The 17,347-nt window shown below is 58.4% G+C and overlaps 2 protein-coding genes across 3 annotated transcripts; both read left to right on the top strand.

Annotated features, from left to right (window-relative positions):
- Nucleotides 1–2,332: 2,332 nt before the first annotated feature.
- THEG (theg spermatid protein) lies at nt 2,333–15,195 on the top strand. Of its 2 annotated transcripts, XM_032304003.1 has the most exons (8): nt 2,333–2,705; nt 3,693–3,806; nt 4,087–4,158; nt 4,645–4,706; nt 5,591–5,660; nt 7,995–8,112; nt 11,212–11,371; nt 14,595–15,195. In XM_032304003.1, the coding sequence occupies exons 1-8, from the start codon at nt 2,413–2,415 to the stop codon at nt 14,831–14,833; spliced, it is 1,128 nt and encodes a 375-aa protein (XP_032159894.1). In that variant the 5' UTR covers nt 2,333–2,412; the 3' UTR covers nt 14,834–15,195. The 2 variants fall into 2 exon arrangements, with proteins under 2 accessions (XP_032159894.1, XP_032159898.1); XM_032304007.1 differs by lacking the exon at nt 4,087–4,158 and having other exon boundaries at nt 2,334–2,705; nt 14,595–15,194.
- LOC116568556 lies at nt 8,580–9,773 on the top strand. The gene is made up of 2 exons (XM_032304018.1): nt 8,580–8,682; nt 8,898–9,773. The coding sequence occupies exons 1-2, from the start codon at nt 8,591–8,593 to the stop codon at nt 9,769–9,771; spliced, it is 966 nt and encodes a 321-aa protein (XP_032159909.1). The 5' UTR covers nt 8,580–8,590; the 3' UTR covers nt 9,772–9,773.
- Nucleotides 15,196–17,347: the final 2,152 nt, after the last annotated feature.

The following is a 17,347-nucleotide window of genomic DNA, read 5'->3' as shown; positions in this document are numbered from 1 at the left end:
CTGGCCTGGGCCATCCCGGTGGGCCTCGCTTCAGCATGTGGGTCCTAGAGACTGGGGCCCTTTCTCGGCGGAGACCAGAGACACGAGAAGAGGCGGGACGGGACAGACCAGAGACACGAGAAGAGGCAGGACGGGACAGACCTCACCGCGGCTGGAGACGGAGGAAGGGCAGGGCGAAGGCCTCGGAAGCTGGCGCAGCCCTCAGCCGACAGCCACGGGAGGTGGGGGACCCCGGGTCCCCGCAAGGAGCTGCGTTCTGCCAGCACCCTCGTGAGCAGGGCACGGAGCCTCCCTTGCCACGTCCAGAGGGACCTAGCCGGCCGAAGTCTTGATCCGAGCCCTGTGGAACCCCTTGTGGACTTCCGGACTTCCAGAACTGACAGATAACGAATTACTGTCGCCAGGCCCCGAAGTTTTCTGACGTTTGCTCTGCGGCACCAGGAAAGGCATCTAGGAGGGATCCAGTCTGCTTTCTGCTCTGTGTGTACCCCGGGTCCTGGCCCTGGCAGGGAGATGTCCCTGCTTCCCCGCCACCTGCTGTCTTCCCCATCGGACTCCGCACACACGCAGCCAGTTCTGGTCCCCTCTGTTTCCCATTCCGAATGGTGATCCCCCTCTGGTTCCAGCTCCTCACCTGCAAACTTGCAGACATGGACCTTCCAGCCCTCCCTTCCAGGCGCATGGAGCTCTGGGCCCGTGAAAGGCCTGGCTCTGGAGCCCCCACTCCTCCCACGAGCTCAAGGCAACACCTGGCCTTCATGGGGCTCGTGGATGCCAGATGTGGCAGACTCAGGCAGGTTTGATGCACTGTCTCTAGCAGGAAGTGCACCCCCAAAATAATTTTTCTTACTGCAGTGTCGTCGACGCTCATTGTTGTGTTGGCTTCAGGTGTACAGCACAGTGATCCCACCGTCCATATGTCACCGGGACAATGGTGGGCGATATCATATTCCCCACGCTGCCCTTTTCATCTCTGTGACTTCCTTATAACTGGGCGTTTGCACCTTCAATCCCCTTCGCCTAGTTAGCCCATCCCACAGCCGCCTCCCTCAAAGGGACTCATGTCAGGACAGAGACCTCCTGTAGGACGCAGCCACGACGGCAGGTGCCTTGGCTTCAGCAGGGTGGGCTTTATCTTTTGTGAGAGGGGCCTGTGGATCTTGGCTGGATTTAACTAAGAGGGAAAAATAAATCGCCGAGCGCAAGGGGATGGTGTGGGGGCACTTCAGGCCACTAAAGGAGATTTGGCAAGCCTCTCCCAGGTTGAACCAGATGCCATCAAAAGCTTTTCTCTTGGGTTCATTCAAGAGACTCCTTCCTTCCCTCCCTTTCCTGACCGTGGTGATGGTGGAGCAAAGCATTAGGGAGGCCGGACGGAGAACTGGATAGGACTTTGCACAGGGAGGGTTCCCCCCGGGCCCTGGGGATGACCAGCCTGGGCTGCGGGAACAGAGCAGGACCTGGGGCACAGAGCTGGGCCAGGGTGGGTCTTCAACAATGAGCAGGAAACAGCCAAGCAGAGAAAGGGAAAGTCACGATAGGCAGGACTGTGGCCTGGCAGAGACCACGAGGCAGCCGCTCTGATGGCCTATGGGGACTTTTCCAAAGCTGGAGCCTGGGCTGTGGGTTGGGGCCCATGAGAACACTTCGATTATGGTAACGACTGCTTTGCTCTGACAAGGTAGGAAAGCCTGTTTTGAACACCAGCTGTCGGTGAAGTAGTTTCTCGAAAGGCCGGAGCTGGAAGACTGTGCATCTGTTTGGGTGCTTTTGGCTGGGAGGCCCAGGAAGCCCAGCTACAGCTCGGAGCTGAGAGAATCCACTGTCCAGTGACAGGGAGCCCAGACACAGAGCAGGCTCCCCAGCTGGCAAGTTCGGGGGCTCAGCCACACCACCAAACCCTGCAGCTCACTGTCCTCAGGCTCCCAGGTGGTCTCATGGTCAGAGGGAGGCTTCCTGCCCTCTAGACGTTACAGACAGTCCCCAGAACAGCCAGGAAGAAGAGGTGGGCGCTCTTCCTCATGGGTCGTTTGGGGGCGAGGAAGCCATTGCTAGAAGGCCCCTGCAGCTTCCCCCTCAGGTCTCACTCCTAACCCAGCTGGGAAGGTCCGGTTGCCAGCACTGGCTCCCTGACCTGGGCACTAATGGGGTCTTATTAAGAACAAGTGTGGGATGGCACTGGGCAGTGGTCCTGGATTAGCCAGGAAAAGCCAGCGGTAGGGGCTCAGGTCTGGTGGGTGAGTGGCCCCTGCGAGGTCCTGCCGTGTTGTCCGGGTGATGGCACGTGTGGCCACGCTGGGAGTGGAATGCGGGCGGCCAGAATGCGGGCGGCCATTCTCTTGTCGCCGGGTGACCACTGACACACTTGGGTGTTTGGGGAGCAAGGCTGTAGGGCGGCAGAGGGCCCAGTGCATGGGGGACCTGAGGCAGAGTTCACTTCACCACCACCACAGCTCGGAGGCCGAAGGTGGCCCCCACAGGGGACAGGACAATGGTGTCCTGGGCACGGGCGCCCAGGACACGGTGTCTGGGAGCCGACGGGCCACAGACGCCGGGAAGCTGAGATTTGAAGACCAGGAGGAGGAGGCTCTTCCAGAGGAGGCGACTGGGGGAGAAGTCCCTAGCCCCCAGAAGCAAGATGTGGCCCTCGTGCCCCTGGATGGGGGTCCGGAGAAGGACTTGGACGAGGGCGTCTCTGAGATGAGGTGGGTCTGCCCAGCTGGGGTGGGGGATGTGGAGGGAGAGCAGCGATCCCAGCGTGGCCCCGGGGGTGTGCGTGGCCCCGTGTGTCCTTGTGAGGGACTGGGGTGCCCGAGTGTGAGCTGTGCAGGAGGAGAGGGCAGCCCCTCGCTGGCCTCTAAGGCAGAAGTGGGCAAATACTGCTCCGTCCAGGGCGTGGGGGTCAGGACTGGAAACCTTCCAAAGGCACCGATTTGGGGAGCTGGGCAGGCAGGGTTCAGATGCCAGAGCCGGGCAGTCAGGATGGGAGGCCCTCAGTCGGAGAGAAAGACAAATGGGGAAAACTTCCAACTCAAAGCCAAAACCGTCCGAAGTCCCTCAGATTCCCCCAGGCGTCTGAGGCGGCCTGGCCGACAGTCCCTGGGCCTCGATGGACCTGGGGGTAACCGGGCGGTCCTGGGGAAGCAGGTGCTCTCACTCCCCTGCGGGCCCCTGACCTGGGTTCCTCTGCTGGAACCGTGTCTGTCCTGCCCACCCCACACTGGGTCCACCCTCGGGGTTCACTTGGTCAGTTTCGGCAGAAGAGCCTTTCCCCCTTGGCCCCTCCCCCCCCACAGAGCCCGTGTCTCACACACACGCGCGTGCACACACGCATGATCAGTGTGGTGGGTGGTGGCCAGCACCCTCCGCTGTGGGGGAAAAAGCACTGGCCAGCGAGAGGGGCCTGGGCAGTGGCGGCGGAGGGAACCTGCGAGGGAGCCGGCAGGTGTCTCAACCCCAGGCTCTGGCACATGGTTGGCACTTAACACCTGCTCGTGAGATTGAGTCTGCTTTAGCCGTCTGCGGTAGCTGGTGTGTGGGGAGCAGGTCTCCCCGTGTTTGCAGAGGCCACACAGTGGTGACCATCTGCTTCGGAGCTGGGACTTCCACTCAGGGGCCCGCCATGCCAGACGGCGCCCCCGAGAGGCCCCTTTTCACTGGGCAGGGCCCTGACCCACTCACCTCTCCCAAAGCCGGCTGTCTACCTCCCAGAGGTTCCCCAGCATCTCCTCCGTTGGAGGCAGGAAGAGGAGGAGGCTCTTGGAGCTGGCAAAGCCCAAGACCAACTGGCAAGTCTTGAAAGACAGGTGAGGCCTGTGGGTGGCGTCGCTGGAGGCTGGGGTGGGGCCCCTGGGGAGGAGGGCGGCCCCTGGGGGTCTGTCTGTGTCCCCCACCCCCCACTGCTCGGCTTCCTTGTCCCATCTGTCACCCACACTGTGAGCTGGGGGCAGCTACAGAGGGAGGGGAGAAGTCAGGGTTCCAGAGGCAGCCCTGGGATGGCTTCTGGGTGCCGGTGAAAGACAGTGAGGCCTTTGAGCAGACGGGGCCACAGAGCGAAGTCAGGGGCTCGGGCCTGTCTCATCTTAGGATGGGGTGCTGCTGTAAGGGCTATGCCTGGGTGTCCCCGTGCAAGAGGAACTTGCAGTTCTGTGTCTACTGGTAAGTCCCAGGGGGCCCCTCCATCTCCTGCCACGGTGGGGGCACACCCCAGGGGATCCCTCCCCCTCGCCAGGGCCAAGGACTGGGAGAAAGGGCTGCCCTCTGACAAGGGACCTCCTGGCCTTGAGGTGCTTTCCCAGGGTGGACCCTGGTGCTCTGGCCGTCGGCCCACCCAGCTGAGAAGTGGGTCTGCTCCCGTGCTAGGACCTCGGGTCCTGCTCTTAGCTGTGCCTTTTCCCCCAGCTCCCCCCTCTCTGAACCTCAGCCCTGCTCAGAACCGTCTGCGTTTCCTCACGCGCCCCTCTGACCCTCCCCTCCACGTACCCTCCGCGGCTCTCCTTCCGCGGCTGCCCTGCCCCTGCCTCACTGTCTCCCTCCGGAGTGCGTCTGTGTTTGTAAGGTGCCCTGAGCTCTGTTTCAGAGCAGGGCACAGGAAGCCTGTGCCCCAGCTGCCTTGACCCTGAGCCACTGCTTGGTGTGTTCCAGGCCTTCTGTGTACTGGACGGAGAGGTTTCTCGAAGACACCACCCTCACCATCACAGTGCCGGGTAGGTGGCGCCCACCCACCAGCCCCACTTCTCTGTCAAGGGGTTGCCTAGCTCCGGGGTGGGCTGGAGGTGGCCCTCGTCCCAGCTCTGGTGCTGGGTGACCCCGTTCCACTCCGATCGGTGCCCCAGATCCAACCGAGGAGATCAGGCTGGGGTCTCCCCTAGCCCTAGCCTCACCAGGATTCCCTACTGCTGCTCCCCCAACCCCCATCTCCCAGATCTCTTATCTCTGGCCTCTGTCTCCTGAGGAGCCAGAAATGCCAGATGCTTGTCCTGGGGTGAGGGTTGTGGGACACACTCTCCTGGGGAAATCCAATCAGCACTACAGCCAAGATGGGGGTTAGTATGTTATTATTTATTGTTGATTAAATGACTCTTTGCCTTCCCTTCTGCGATGGTTTCTACACTTTTTGAGAGCAGTGGATTCCTTCAAATAAAACGTTTCAAGAAATCTCTTCCTGGAGAGAAGTATTAGGGCAGGTTTTCTTGTGGGGGTTTTAGACCTTCCTCAGAGTGGACTCTAAGCCCCTGTAAACCCTAGGCGTGTACTAACTGCAGGCCAAAATCTGCTCTCCCAACCAGTGGGTTCTTGGAGCCACACTGAGTTCTCTTGAGGATCTGATGGGCCTGAGATCCTATTCCAGCCCGGCCGCTCCTGCCCTGTGCCCCCTGAGTCAGGGACTTCAGGCCCCCTGAGACCACTGTCCCCCGAGTGGGGATAGCGAAAGTCACTCCTCTGTAAGGTGACAGGTGCTCAGCACTCTAGGCCCTCAGTGCCTCACACCGGGGCTCTCACTGTAGTTAGTGGAGCCCTGAATTAAGGCAGAAGGAAACCCCTTTGGTGGGCAGGTTTTTCAGCCGGGGCTGTTGCCTGTTTCCTGTAGAGGTGTCCCGTCGAGTGGAGGAACTGGCTCGACCTAAAAGGTTCTACTCGGAGTATTACAACAACAACAGGTAAAGGAAGGAGTCCTGGGCAGGCACTCCGAAGGCGGAGCTGGCAGAAAACCTCACCTGCCATCCCTTGACAGAGGGTGGCCTGGGGAGAGTCCAGGCCCTGGGAGTAGATGAGCTGACCTCCAGCTGGGCTGGGCTATTCCCCGACCGGATGCCTGTGGGCAGGCCCTCGGCCCTGTGAGCTCCAGCTCCCCCTGTGGGGTGTGTGGAGGTGGAGATCACACTCAGAAGGAACTTAGCACAGTGCCGGCCCTAGCAGGTGCTCAGTAAATGTTACTGACCACCATTCTGGATTTTGTTGGCCCTAAAAAGCCAGCAATCCTAAGACCTTACTTTATGTACAACTTTTAACACAATTCCTTCTTATCACTTTGAACTTTCCTGCTTGTAAATAGCGATCCATAGAGTTCTTTAGACACAGATTTTAATTGCCCATAATAATAATGGCCGGATACATAGCTAGACTGTGTCTGAATGTTTCGAATCGTGTCTTGACTCAGACACTGACGAGCCCCTCACACGGTTTTCCTTGCCGTCTTCGGGACGGGAACTTCTTTCTTTCTTGAGTCATGGTGCGATCTGAAGATGACTAAACTGCAGTTAGACTGTGTCCGTAGGTCCAGCAACTGCACTCAGACTTAACGTCTGCGCATCCGGGGACTGCCGTCAGACTGACATCCGCAGATCTGGGAGCTGCCGTCAGACTGACGTCCGCAGGTCCAGGAGCTGCCATCAGACTGATGTCCGTAGGTCTGCGACTGCCGTCAGACTGACGTCCGTAGGTCTGGGGACTGCTGTCAGACTGACGTCCGTAGGTCCAACAACTGCATTCAGACTTGCGTCTGTATGTTCAGGAACTGCTGTCAGACTGCCATCCGCAGATCCAGAAGCTGCCGTCAGACTGACGTCCATAGGTCTGGGAGCTGCTCTCAGACTGACGTCTGTAGGTCTGGGGACTGCCGTCAGACTGACATCCGAAGATCCAGGGACTGCCGTCAGACTGACGTCCCCAGGTCCGGGAGCTGTCGTCAGACATCAGCAGATCCGGGGAGTGCCGTCAGACTGATGTCTGTAGGTCTGGGGGCTGCCATCAGACTGACATCCATAGGTCCGGGGACTGCATTCAGACTTGCATCCGTATGTCCAGGAACTGCTGTCAGATTGACATCCGCAGATCCGGGAGCTGCTGTCAGACTGACGTCCGTAGGTCCAGGGACTGCTATTAGACTGATGTCCATAGGTCCGGGGGCTACGTTCAGACTGACGTCCGTAGATCCAGGGACTGCGGTCAGACTGACGTCCCCAGGTCTGGGAGCTGCCGTCAGACTGACGTCCCCAGATCTGGGAGCTACTGTCAGACTGACATCCCCAGGTCCGGGGACTGCTGTCAGACTGATATCCATAGATCTGGGAGCTGCCGTCAGACTGATGTCTGTAGGTCCAGGAGCTGCTGTCAAAGTGATGTCTGTAGGTCCAATGACTGCATTCAGACTGACGTCCGTAGATAGGAACTGCTGTCAGACTGACGTCCATCTGTAGGCCTGAGAACTACAGTCAGACTTACGTCCGTCGATCCAGGAACCTCCACCAGACTGACGTCTGTAGGTCCAGGAACTGCCATCAGACTGGTATCTGTAGACAGGAACTGCCGTCAGACTGATGTCCGTAGATCCAGCAACTACATTCAGACTGATGTCTGTAGACAGGAACTGCCGTCAGGCTGACGTCCGTAGGTCCGGGAACTGCTGTCAGACTGACATCTGTAGATCCAAGAATGCATCAGATTCAGCTGAGGCCATTTCAGTGCCAACACGCACCCCAGAGTGCGCGCAGGCGAGGGTGGCCATGAGACCTCTGACATTCGGCTGACAGCACTTAACAAGCTGCATTCCAACCTCAGAGTTGTGAAAATAGGAACTTCTACCTCAGATCAGTGAAACGTGGCTCTCTCTCATGGGCAGAGGGAGACATGGCATCTGCTTTCAGGAGACGCGGGCACGCACCTTCTTAACCCTTACGTCCAATCCTGACCCCGGTCCCAAAGGGGTGTGGACGAGAGGCCCTGGGAGCCACTGTCACCACAGAGGGGGACAGGGAAGCACCGAACAGGAAGATAGCCTTTGCACCCTGAGCTGGGACAACCTTGGGAGAGGGTAGCTCTGTCCTCGAGGGGCTCTCTTTCAGGGACTCTTACCTGAATCCCTTCCTGGAGGTGTTTTCAAAACACTCCATCTCCCAGGCCCTGGACTCCGAGATGGGCTGAGAGAACACGACATAGGCAGGAGACAGCCACACCCTGGCTGAGCTGCCATGTCAACTGTGGCTGTCCCCTAGGATCACCCCCATCTGGCCCGTTCCCCGGTCTTCCCTGGAGCACCACGCTTCCAGTCGCCTGAGGGAACTGGCCGCCCCGAGGATCCGGAATAACATTTGGAGCATAAACATGTCTGAGGTAGGTGCCTTGCTGGCCTCTGCTCCCCTGGGGGTGGCTTCGGAGGGCACAGACTCCGGGGCTGTGGACGCATTGCAGCTCTTCGAGTGAGCAGGAGTCAGGGGGTCTGTCTGCTGGGGATAGAGCTGGATTTCCTCTCCACACCGCCTTGAAGCCGCTCAGAGAACCCCCCTTCCCTGCCCGTTTCAGAGCTCCCCGCCCAGGCTCGGGGCGACCGTGTCCGGTCCCCGTCCCCGCCCAGGCTCGGGGCGACCGTGTCCGGTCCCCGTTCCCACGTGTTCCCGTTTCCTGGGTGCTGTGAGAAGGGTCAGATTCTCGAGCATCTCAGCAGCCATGCCTTTGGGGCACTGCTGGGTCACGGGGGGGACCGCTCAGCCCCTGAAGGACGCTGGAGTTGTTTCCAGGTTTTGGATCTTACGAATAAGGTTGCTGCGAAGCCGGCATCTCGTTGTGGTTTTAATCTGCACTAAATACGTTGATGGGGTTTTTCACACGGCTGTTTCCCAGAACCCCCGCTTCAAAAGTTTTTAAAAGTCAATCCAGACCTCACACCACTTCTCTTCTAACCACGTCAGGACGCATTTTTTTTTTTTAAAGATTTTATTTATTTATTTGACAGAGAGAGAAATCACAAGTAGGCGGAGAGTCAGGCAGAGAGAGAGAGAGAGAAGCAGGCTCCCGCTGAGCAAAGAGCCCGATGCAGGGCTCGATCCCAGGACACTGAGATCATGACCTGAGCTGAAGGCAGCGGCTTAATCCACTGAGCCACCCAGGCGCCCCAACAATCAGGACGCATTTTTAACTGACATCCATAATATCAACAACCACACTAAAGCCTGTGACATGAACACTTTAATACCCAAATACCCAGCCTGTGCTCACTTTTCCCAGCTGTCCCTCCAAAAGCCTTTCATGGCCAGTTTAGGTGAATCGGGATCCAAAGTGGGGCGCTGTCCTCGGCTTGTCCCTCCTCTTCCTGGAGAGGCGTCTGCTGTCTGCCAGGCTGTCCGCCTTGCCTTTGCCAGTTCAAGCCCCTTGGCCGCCTCCCTTCTGTGCACGAAAACCTTCCGTGCTTCCCAGTCCCTGGGAAGGTCCAGATTCCCAAGCCAAGAACTGAAGACTCTGACCTCTCCTCCTTCACCTACCTGCTTTGCTGGGCTACACGTGGGTCCCTCGAAGAGCCTCCAGGCCTTTGCCCACGCAGGGCCCGCTCCCTGGAATGCCTCTCCCCGCTCCGTCCAGCCCCCCTGCACTCGAGCGCCATCCTTCCCTTGCCCGACCCTCCCACTCCCAGCCAGGCCGGTGGGGGTCCCGTCCGCAGCCTCCCAAACCCGCATGCTCCTTTGCCCTTTCCCAGCCGCAGCACAGTTTCTGGATGGACAGTCGATTCTCCCCCAGACTGGGAGCAGCCCGAGGACGGGCACCGCATCTTTCTTGCTCTGTGGCAATATTCTTGAGCTTGTCCTACCCGGTGCGAAGCACAGGGCGGCCGTCAGTATTAGCCGAAAGCATGGACAGGTGAACGCTTACCTGCCCGCCCAGCCCTTCAGGCTCACGTCCACCCCAGGGGTCGAGGCCGAGCCCGCCAGCGGCGGGGAGAGAAAGGAGGAGCGAGAAGGAAGGCGGAAGCGCGGGGCTGCGCGGCGCGCGACATTATAAACACCGGGGGTCTTGGATAAGAGGGGCGCCTGTGGTTTTTAGGGAAGGCAATTTTAGAGGAAAGGGACTCCCGTTTCAGACTGACCCCTGGAGGTCATTTCAGCCAAGCCCTGCTTCCAAGAAGCCTCCCGCTAAAACTGCCGTGCAGAGTTCTTACGACCAGAAACGCTGCAAATACACCGGCACCCGTCATGGCCCTGGACCTCCCCCAGCATCTCCACGGGGTGCAGACGGGCTCCTCCTCTTGAAGGAATAAAGCATTTCAGCATCTAGCCTGGCTCCCTCCTTCCCTCTCCAGAAGCATCGGGAACGGCCCTCCTCCCCTGGTCACAGTCCCAGACGTTCAGAATGTGACTCTGCCTGCTGCGATTCATCTCCAGCAGGCCTACTGGCACACGTGGAGGGCGGGCGGGTCAGGGAAAGACGGTGGACAGGACACAGGGTACAGAGGGCGCAGCCAGGGAAGAGTGGGTCTTGGGTGCACTTTTCTAGGGTGGGGACACGATGATCAGCAGGCCGCTGACAGAGCTCTGTCCAGGTGTTGCCTTTGGCGCAGGCATCGGAGCAGACAATTTCGGCAGTGCCTGCATTCTCCAGAAAGCACGAAGCAGTTATCCATGGAGCAAGTGGGTCACATTGCTCAGTGAGATGTCACGAGGGCTCCCCTCCCCGTCTTGAGTAGCTTGGCCTCATTGCCATCACTTTAAGCTTTATTAGTATCTAGAGCCACCAACTATAATCATAGCATTTTGTGTCTTTACTACGCACACGTGGCATGAATTCTCTCAGTATCTGAGTTCTCGAGCCCTGCATGTGATACCTAGAGAAGCAGTATTTTCCCGACTGGACTGCATCCCACCAGATGAATATGCTGAGACTGGTCTCCCCAGTCCCTGCTGGACAGACAGCCTGGCTGTGTCCAAGCCTTTGCCATGATAGTCAAGTGACAGTGACTGTCAGTGCTGTCATTTCCTTCTGCTTCAGGGCCGGGGGCTTCTCTATATGGTGGTCTTCAAGTGTCCACCTATCCAGCTTGAGGACAAGTGCTTTCCAATGTGTTTGTGCTAATTTACTCTCCTGCCTGTCATGCAGGAGGCTTGTCTCTCTTCCCATGTTCTTGCCAGGGCTTGATCTTTTTTCAAACTTTTCCATTTTTGCCAGATTTGTTGGCATGGAGTGATATTTTGTCATTTTAATATATATTTCCCTGGTCAACAGAGGATTATTGATCCTTTAGGTTTACTTTCCTATGGTTTTTGGGTTATTGATTTAGAAGAACTCTTTCTATATGACAGCTATTAATCCTTTGCTGAACCCATAGCAAACTAACTTCTTCGCAGTGAGTCCTGTGTCTCTTACTGTTGCTTATGGGGTCTTTCTGATCCAGGCGCCTATGAGGAATCATGGACGGTAGTACTCTTTCCCTGTAATTGTTTCCAGGTGTCCCAGGTCTCCAGGGCAGCCCAGATGGCCATCCCCAGCCCGAGGATCCTACGGCTGGCGGAGCCCAGGTCCCCGGCCACCCTGTTGGAAGAGTGGGACCCCATGCCCAAACCCAAGCCGCACGTGTCCGATTACAATCGTCTCCTTCACTTAGCCAGTGAGTAGTTCCTTTGGGGTGTGGGTACTCAGTAGGCTCTTGTGTCCTCCCCCACTGGCCACGGGTCGCAGGCTGGGATACAGCTGAAAGACCTGGAGCCAAGGGGGCCGTTCCTGGCGAGCAGAGCCGACAGGGGAGTGGCGTGAGTGCATCTCCTGGCTAGGGCGCCTGAGTGCTGGAGAGCAAGGTGGGGTGGCGGCCAGGCTGCAGCCCCGGGGGCCGAGCCAAGAGGTCCTGAGGGACCTAAGAGGGCAGCCTGAACGCGGCATTGACCTGCTTCCTTTTCCTTTAAAACGACCGTGATGAAAGTACGCACCGACGGTAGAGACTTGGGCAGCAGGGAAGGGCACGGGAAGGGGGGTCTGGCCCAGAGACCATGCAACGAGGTGTGCTCCCTTCTGGGCAGGCACACACCGTGTGTACACAGATCCGTCAAGTCCTGGGGCCCTGGGTCTGTGTGCCGGTACTCACCCTTCCCGACGCTCCCCAGTCCGGCATTCCTGTGGTGCCCTCCACGTATGAGGGACCCCTATGGCCTGTGCCTTTGGAGTGCACCTGCCGCTGCCCCCCCCCCGCCCCGCAGTCCCCTGGGGCCCATCATCTGTCCCTGGACCAGAGCTGTGACCTCTGCCCTGATCCCGGCACCACCTTCACCTGTCCCCGTGGAGCCATCAGAGGCGTCCTGCTGGGCACAGCCCAGATTCCCCCCTCCTCTGCTCATGACCCTCCCCTCGGGGCTCCTGCCTCTCTCACGTGGCCCATGGGACCAGGAGGTTTGTGCCCTGGCCACCTTGACCTGCGTCCCTTCTGTTTGGGCCTCCCCACCAGCCCTTCCCATGGCCTGGAATGCACTCCCCAGACACCAGCTCCGTCCTCTGCCCCCTTGGCGAGGCCCCTCCGTGCCCTATTTCACTCTGCAGCCTTTGCCCACCTCCGGGCACCTGTGAGCCCCATTACTGTTCCTGCTCCTTCCTCAGAACACCTGCCCCTGCTAACATGCCCTACGGGGATGCATTTCTGGGTCTGCTTCTCGTGTGTGTGTGTGTGTGTGTGTGTGTGTGTGTGTGTGATATGTGCCAGGCCCCAAGTGTCGGAGGCCCTTCGTCGGGCACAGGGCACAATAACCTCTTCCCAGTGTCTCTTCTTTAAACTGTGCTTATGGGATCCTTGGTTTGTTTGCTCACTTACCTGTCTCCCCAACCTTCCCCGACGAAGAGTCGAGTGGAAGCAAGCACGGAGCACACGTGTGCGTCTGCTTCGGGCCGTCATGTCCCTCTCACACTCACACATCGGACACACACACATGCGTGCCTCGTGCCGCAGATGTACACGTACCTAGACATGCCTAGACCGTGCTTGTCAGGGCGCTGTGAGGTGGTTTCCCTCACACAGGAGGCTTGTGCCCTGTGGCCGTGACCACCGCTTTCAGGAGAGACAGCCCACGGGAGGCTGTGCAGGCGTGGGAAGGGTCCACGGTGCTCGCCGCGCGGTGTGTATCCACAGTGTGCTGGGGGTGGGGGACTGTCACCACCCCGCTGTTAAGTCGTTATTGGCACAGTGTTTTTTTTTTTTTTTTTTAAATTAATCTAGTTGAGAAAGAGAGAATCGCAGACAGACTCCACTCTGAGCATGGAGCCCGACACCGGGCTCGGTCTCAGGACCCTGAGATCACAGCCCAAGCCTAAACCGAGAGTCAGTGCTTAATGGACTGTGCCCACAGGCGTCCTGTCCTTGCCAGATGTCACGATGGTGGGAGTGCTGCTGAATTCTCGGAGCAAGTCAAAGAAGTCAGGAGTCAGGGCGTGGTCCTCCTGCCCCAAGGGGCCACCCTCCCGCTTGGCCCCTTCTCTTTGGGCATGTCATCTCACATCTCTGTCCATCCCTGATGGCTTCCTCCCCCAGGCCCTGCATAGATGGGTGCCTGCCTGGTGAGAGGGACCCTGTTTCCCTTACTCTGGGGTCTCTCCACTGAGGGCTTACCTGCTGAGAAGGGGAGCAGCCTTTTCTGTCTGCACAGAAGCTCCGGACAAAGGGGGCTTGGAAAGAAGACTGTAGCTTCCCTCCATCCCCAGGGTCCGGAAGCTCCCAGAGCCTGAAGGCCAAGGCAGTGACCACTGCTGTCTAATTGTCTTCCAGTCCCCAGACAGGCCACGTGCTGCCAGGAGGTTGTGGGGGTAGCAGAGGAGGGGCAGACCAGCATAAGCGGCCTGGAGGTGCCAGCAGTGAGAAGAGGGAGCCTGGCTGAGCCACAGGTCTCTGTTCCCGAGAGCGGTCAGTCCCCAACAGTAGCCACTGGGCCCGTGCGGCTATTTCAATGACATTAAAACCAATCCATCGGTAGATCTGAATGAGTTAATCAATTTCATTAAAATCGAATCAAATAAAACTCCAGCCCATATCAGGTCCTCTCATCCCACGTGGCTGGGGGGAGACATGCCACCCCGTACAGAAAGCTAGGCCCAGAGGAGCCAGGACAGCCTCAACCAAGAAGTGGGCACCGAGTCCTGGAGGGGCCCCGGCCTGGGCGCTGCCCTGTAGTCCCAGCCCAGGAGAGGATGTGCCTCCCACCCCCGTCCGCTCGCCCCCTCCCCGCTGTAGCTTTTGAACAGGGAGGGGAGGGATGGGGCGGATCAGGCCCTCGGCCGCGGACTGAACCCTCTGTGTCCCCCTGTCTGGGACCTGCGGCCACTGGAAAGAACCTTTTGTTTACAGTTCACCCCTTTAAGGTGTACGGTGCGTGACAGTAAGAGAACGGCGCCCCAGTGCGGTGGCTGTCACTCCATTCACGGGGCTTGCCCCTGTCACCACAAGCAGTTTTAGAGCTTTCATCTCCCTGGAAAGAAACCCCACCTCCATTCTCCATAGGTCATCCCTCCTCATCTCCCCCTTCCCAGCCCCGCCCCCACGAGCCCCCTTCCCGTCCGTGGGGGAGCCTGGTCTGGGCGTGTCACACGTGTGGACTCACACCCCGTGTGGCCTCCTGTGTCTGGTTCCCTCTCTGAGTGTCGTGGGCTTGGGGTCCGTCCCCAGGGCCACATGTGGGGGCCTCGCTCTTGTCCACAGCCGGGGACGCTCCCGCGCGGGGGGACCGTGTGTGGGTCTCCATCCTCCCGCGAGTGGTCACCCCACTGGACCTGGGAGCTTTGACCTCCATAGGCCTGGGCAGCCACATGTCTGAGGCCCCAGCGACTGATGCGGTCCCCCACTCTCCTGCCCTCTCCAGCACCCAAGGCCCAGTCCAACCAGTGTGTTCCTGACCGAGATCCGCGCTGGGAGGTGCTGGACGTCACCAAGAAGGCAGTGGCCAGTCCCCGGATCATCTCCCTGGCCAAGCCCAAAGTGCGCAAGGACCTCAACGAGGGCTACGACCCCTATCACATTTCCCCGGCGTGCCTGGCGGCTCGGGCATCCCCTCGCCTGTATGAGCTTGCCACCCCCAAGAGCGTCACCAAGAAAGCGTGAGCAGGCCTGGCCTCTGAGACCCCATTCCCAGTAAACACCCAAGTGCATCGTAACCCTGTGTGTGGTCGGCTCTGAGTGTTTTGGCCTGAAGGTGGGAGGGCCAAGTGGAGGAAGAGGAGGAAAATAATAATGATGTTTGCATCCGACCTGTGGTGTGCATGGGCCTGTTATTTCCCAGATCACTGTTTCCGGGCCTCTCCCACCCCTCAGATGCCCAACTTCCGCCTCCCTCGACTCCAGAACTTTCCTTCTGAGTCTCCTGTGTCCATACTTGCTTCTCCGACGACATCCTGGGTGTCTTCTGCACCTCAAACTGAGTGACCTCTGTAATAAAACCAGCTGATGCCTATTGCATGAGTTCTTGGTCTTTACAGTGAGCCGGCGAGGCGTCTGTAGCCGCGCCCACTTCACGGAGGGGGCACTGAAGCTCAAAGAGCTTGGGAAAGGGTGTCATCTGTGCCTCCCACGGCTGCTGGTGGAGAGGACCCCTCACACCGATTCTCTCACAGTTCTGGGCTCGGAAGTCTTAAATCCCCAGCGCGGGCAGGCTGGCTGGTGTCGGAGGCTGCGCTGGCGGGGTGGCCCAGAACCCAGGCCCTCAGGGGCCCCTGTCGGACCCGGGGTGCCGCACACTCCCCATCAGACTTGGGCAGATGAGACCCAAGAGAGGCTGCACGGGCCCAGGCCCCCACACCCCTCAGGCCCGCAGGCCCCTTCCTTGGCTGTCCCTGCTCCCGGGGGTGCCCTCCCGGTCTCTCTCCCCTCCTTTAAGACTCGGCTGAGGACACTGCTTTTTATGTTCTTAGCTTTATTTCTTTTACTTTCTATTTATTTTTTTAAAAGATTTTATTTATTTATTTGCCAGAGAGAGAGCGAGTGAGCACAGGCAGGCAGAGTGGCAGCAGAGGCCGAGGGAGAAGCAGGCTCCCCGCCGAGCAAGGAGCCCGATGTGGGACTTGATCCCAGGATGCTGGGATCATGACCTGAGCCAAAGGCAGCCGCTTAACCCACTGAGCCACCCAGGCGTCCCTGTTTCTTTTACTTTTTATTTTGAAGCCCATTCCGGTTTACAGGAGAAAGAAACCTCCCACGCCCTTTCCCAGACTCGGACTGAACGTTTCGCCCCATTGGCTTTACCCTTTGCTTCCCACACGTGTGTTTTGTACATACAGGTTACACTTTTCTTTGGGATGCACTGTGGAAAGTGCCCCGGGCCAGGTGGCTTTTAAACAACAGGAAATGCATTTTTCATGGTTCCAGAGGCTGGGAAGCCCCAGATCAAAGTGCTTGCACACTTGGTGTCTGGCGAGAACTTGGCTGTCTTTCCGCGGCCGGCTTGTGGGCAGAGGGGCACGCGCGCTGCCTGCGGTCTCTGTTCCAAGGTCCGTGTCCCACTCCTGGCTCGTGGGCAGAGGGGCACGCGCGCTGCCTGCAGTCTCTGTTCCAAGGTCCGTGTCCCACTCCTGGCTCGTGGGCAGAGGGGCACGCGCGCTGCCTGCGGTCTCTGTTCCAAGGTCGCGTGTCCCACTCCTGTGGGTTTCACCTCATGACCTCCTGAAGGTCCCACTGCCAAATATGGTCATACAGGGGACGAGGTTTCAGTACACGAATTCTGGAGGGACACATCCAGTCTGTATCAACCCCTAAATATATCAGTGTAAGTCTTTGACAGAACCACAGGCCAGTCATCAATTTCAGTAAACTTGACATGGATGTAATACATTTATCTAATCCACATCTGAATCCCAGTTTTTTAAATGTAACTTTTTAAAGATGCTATTCATTTATTTGCCGGAGAGAGAGAGCACCCAAGCAGGGGAGAGGCAAGCGGAGGGAGAGGGAGAAGCAGGCTCCCCACCAAGCAAAGAGCCCGATGAGGGGCTCCACCCCAGGACCCTGAGCTGAAGGCAGAGGCTCAACCAACTGAGCCCCTAGGCGCCCCGGATTCCAGTTTTGTCAGCTGACCCCACAATGCTCCTTATAGCCTCTCCCTCCGCACTGCTAGATCCGGGAGCTGTCTTGTCTCAAAGGCTGGTTTTTAGCAGTATTAATATTTCTGAAGAATACAGTCCTTCTTTGTTCCTGATTTGAGGTTTGTCTGCAGTTTTCTCAAATACAGATACAGGCTGTGCATTCCTGGCCAGAGTAAGTGGTGCAGTGTCCTTCTCAGGGCATCTTGTTGGGAGGGACAGCGTGTCCATCTGCCCCTCACTACGAAGCTCGTCTTTTCTCACTGGGTCAGCGTCTCATTTCCATCCTGTAACAGTCTGTGGAGCGAGACTTTCAGGCCTTAAAACGGTCCTTCTCTTCATCAGGGCACCTGCCCTCCCCCTTCCCATCTCTCCGATGAGCCTCCCCAGAGCCCCTCCGCGAAGTCGTCTCTGGTTAGCCCAGGCGGAGTCAAACCCTTTTCCCGAGTTTCTGCCGCGTGTTTCGACGCTCTCATTGTATCTTTTGGTCCTCTCCCTGCCTCGCTGGGCCCCAGCAACCCAGCACCTCGTCGAGGACTGAAGG

The sequence above is a fragment of the Mustela erminea genome, chromosome 1, assembly GCF_009829155.1.
Source record: "Mustela erminea isolate mMusErm1 chromosome 1, mMusErm1.Pri, whole genome shotgun sequence".
In the NCBI taxonomy this organism is placed as follows: domain Eukaryota; kingdom Metazoa; phylum Chordata; class Mammalia; order Carnivora; family Mustelidae; genus Mustela; species Mustela erminea.
This window is presented reverse-complemented; position numbering and strand designations above follow the sequence as displayed.

Excerpts from the sequence above, each read along its gene's own strand:
- THEG (XM_032304003.1), top strand. The coding sequence starts at position 2,413 with ATGGGGGACCTGAGGCAGAGTTCACTTCACCACCACCACAGCTCGGAG. Across the intron at positions 2,706-3,692 it reads GAGGGCGTCTCTGAGATGAG|CCGGCTGTCTACCTCCCAGA; the intron begins GTGGGTCTGCCC and ends CCTCTCCCAAAG. Across the intron at positions 4,159-4,644 it reads TTGCAGTTCTGTGTCTACTG|GCCTTCTGTGTACTGGACGG; the intron begins GTAAGTCCCAGG and ends GGTGTGTTCCAG.
- LOC116568556 (XM_032304018.1), top strand. The coding sequence starts at position 8,591 with ATGGGGTTTTTCACACGGCTGTTTCCCAGAACCCCCGCTTCAAAAGTT. Across the intron at positions 8,683-8,897 it reads ACCACTTCTCTTCTAACCAC|TCAGGACGCATTTTTAACTG; the intron begins GTCAGGACGCAT and ends GCGCCCCAACAA.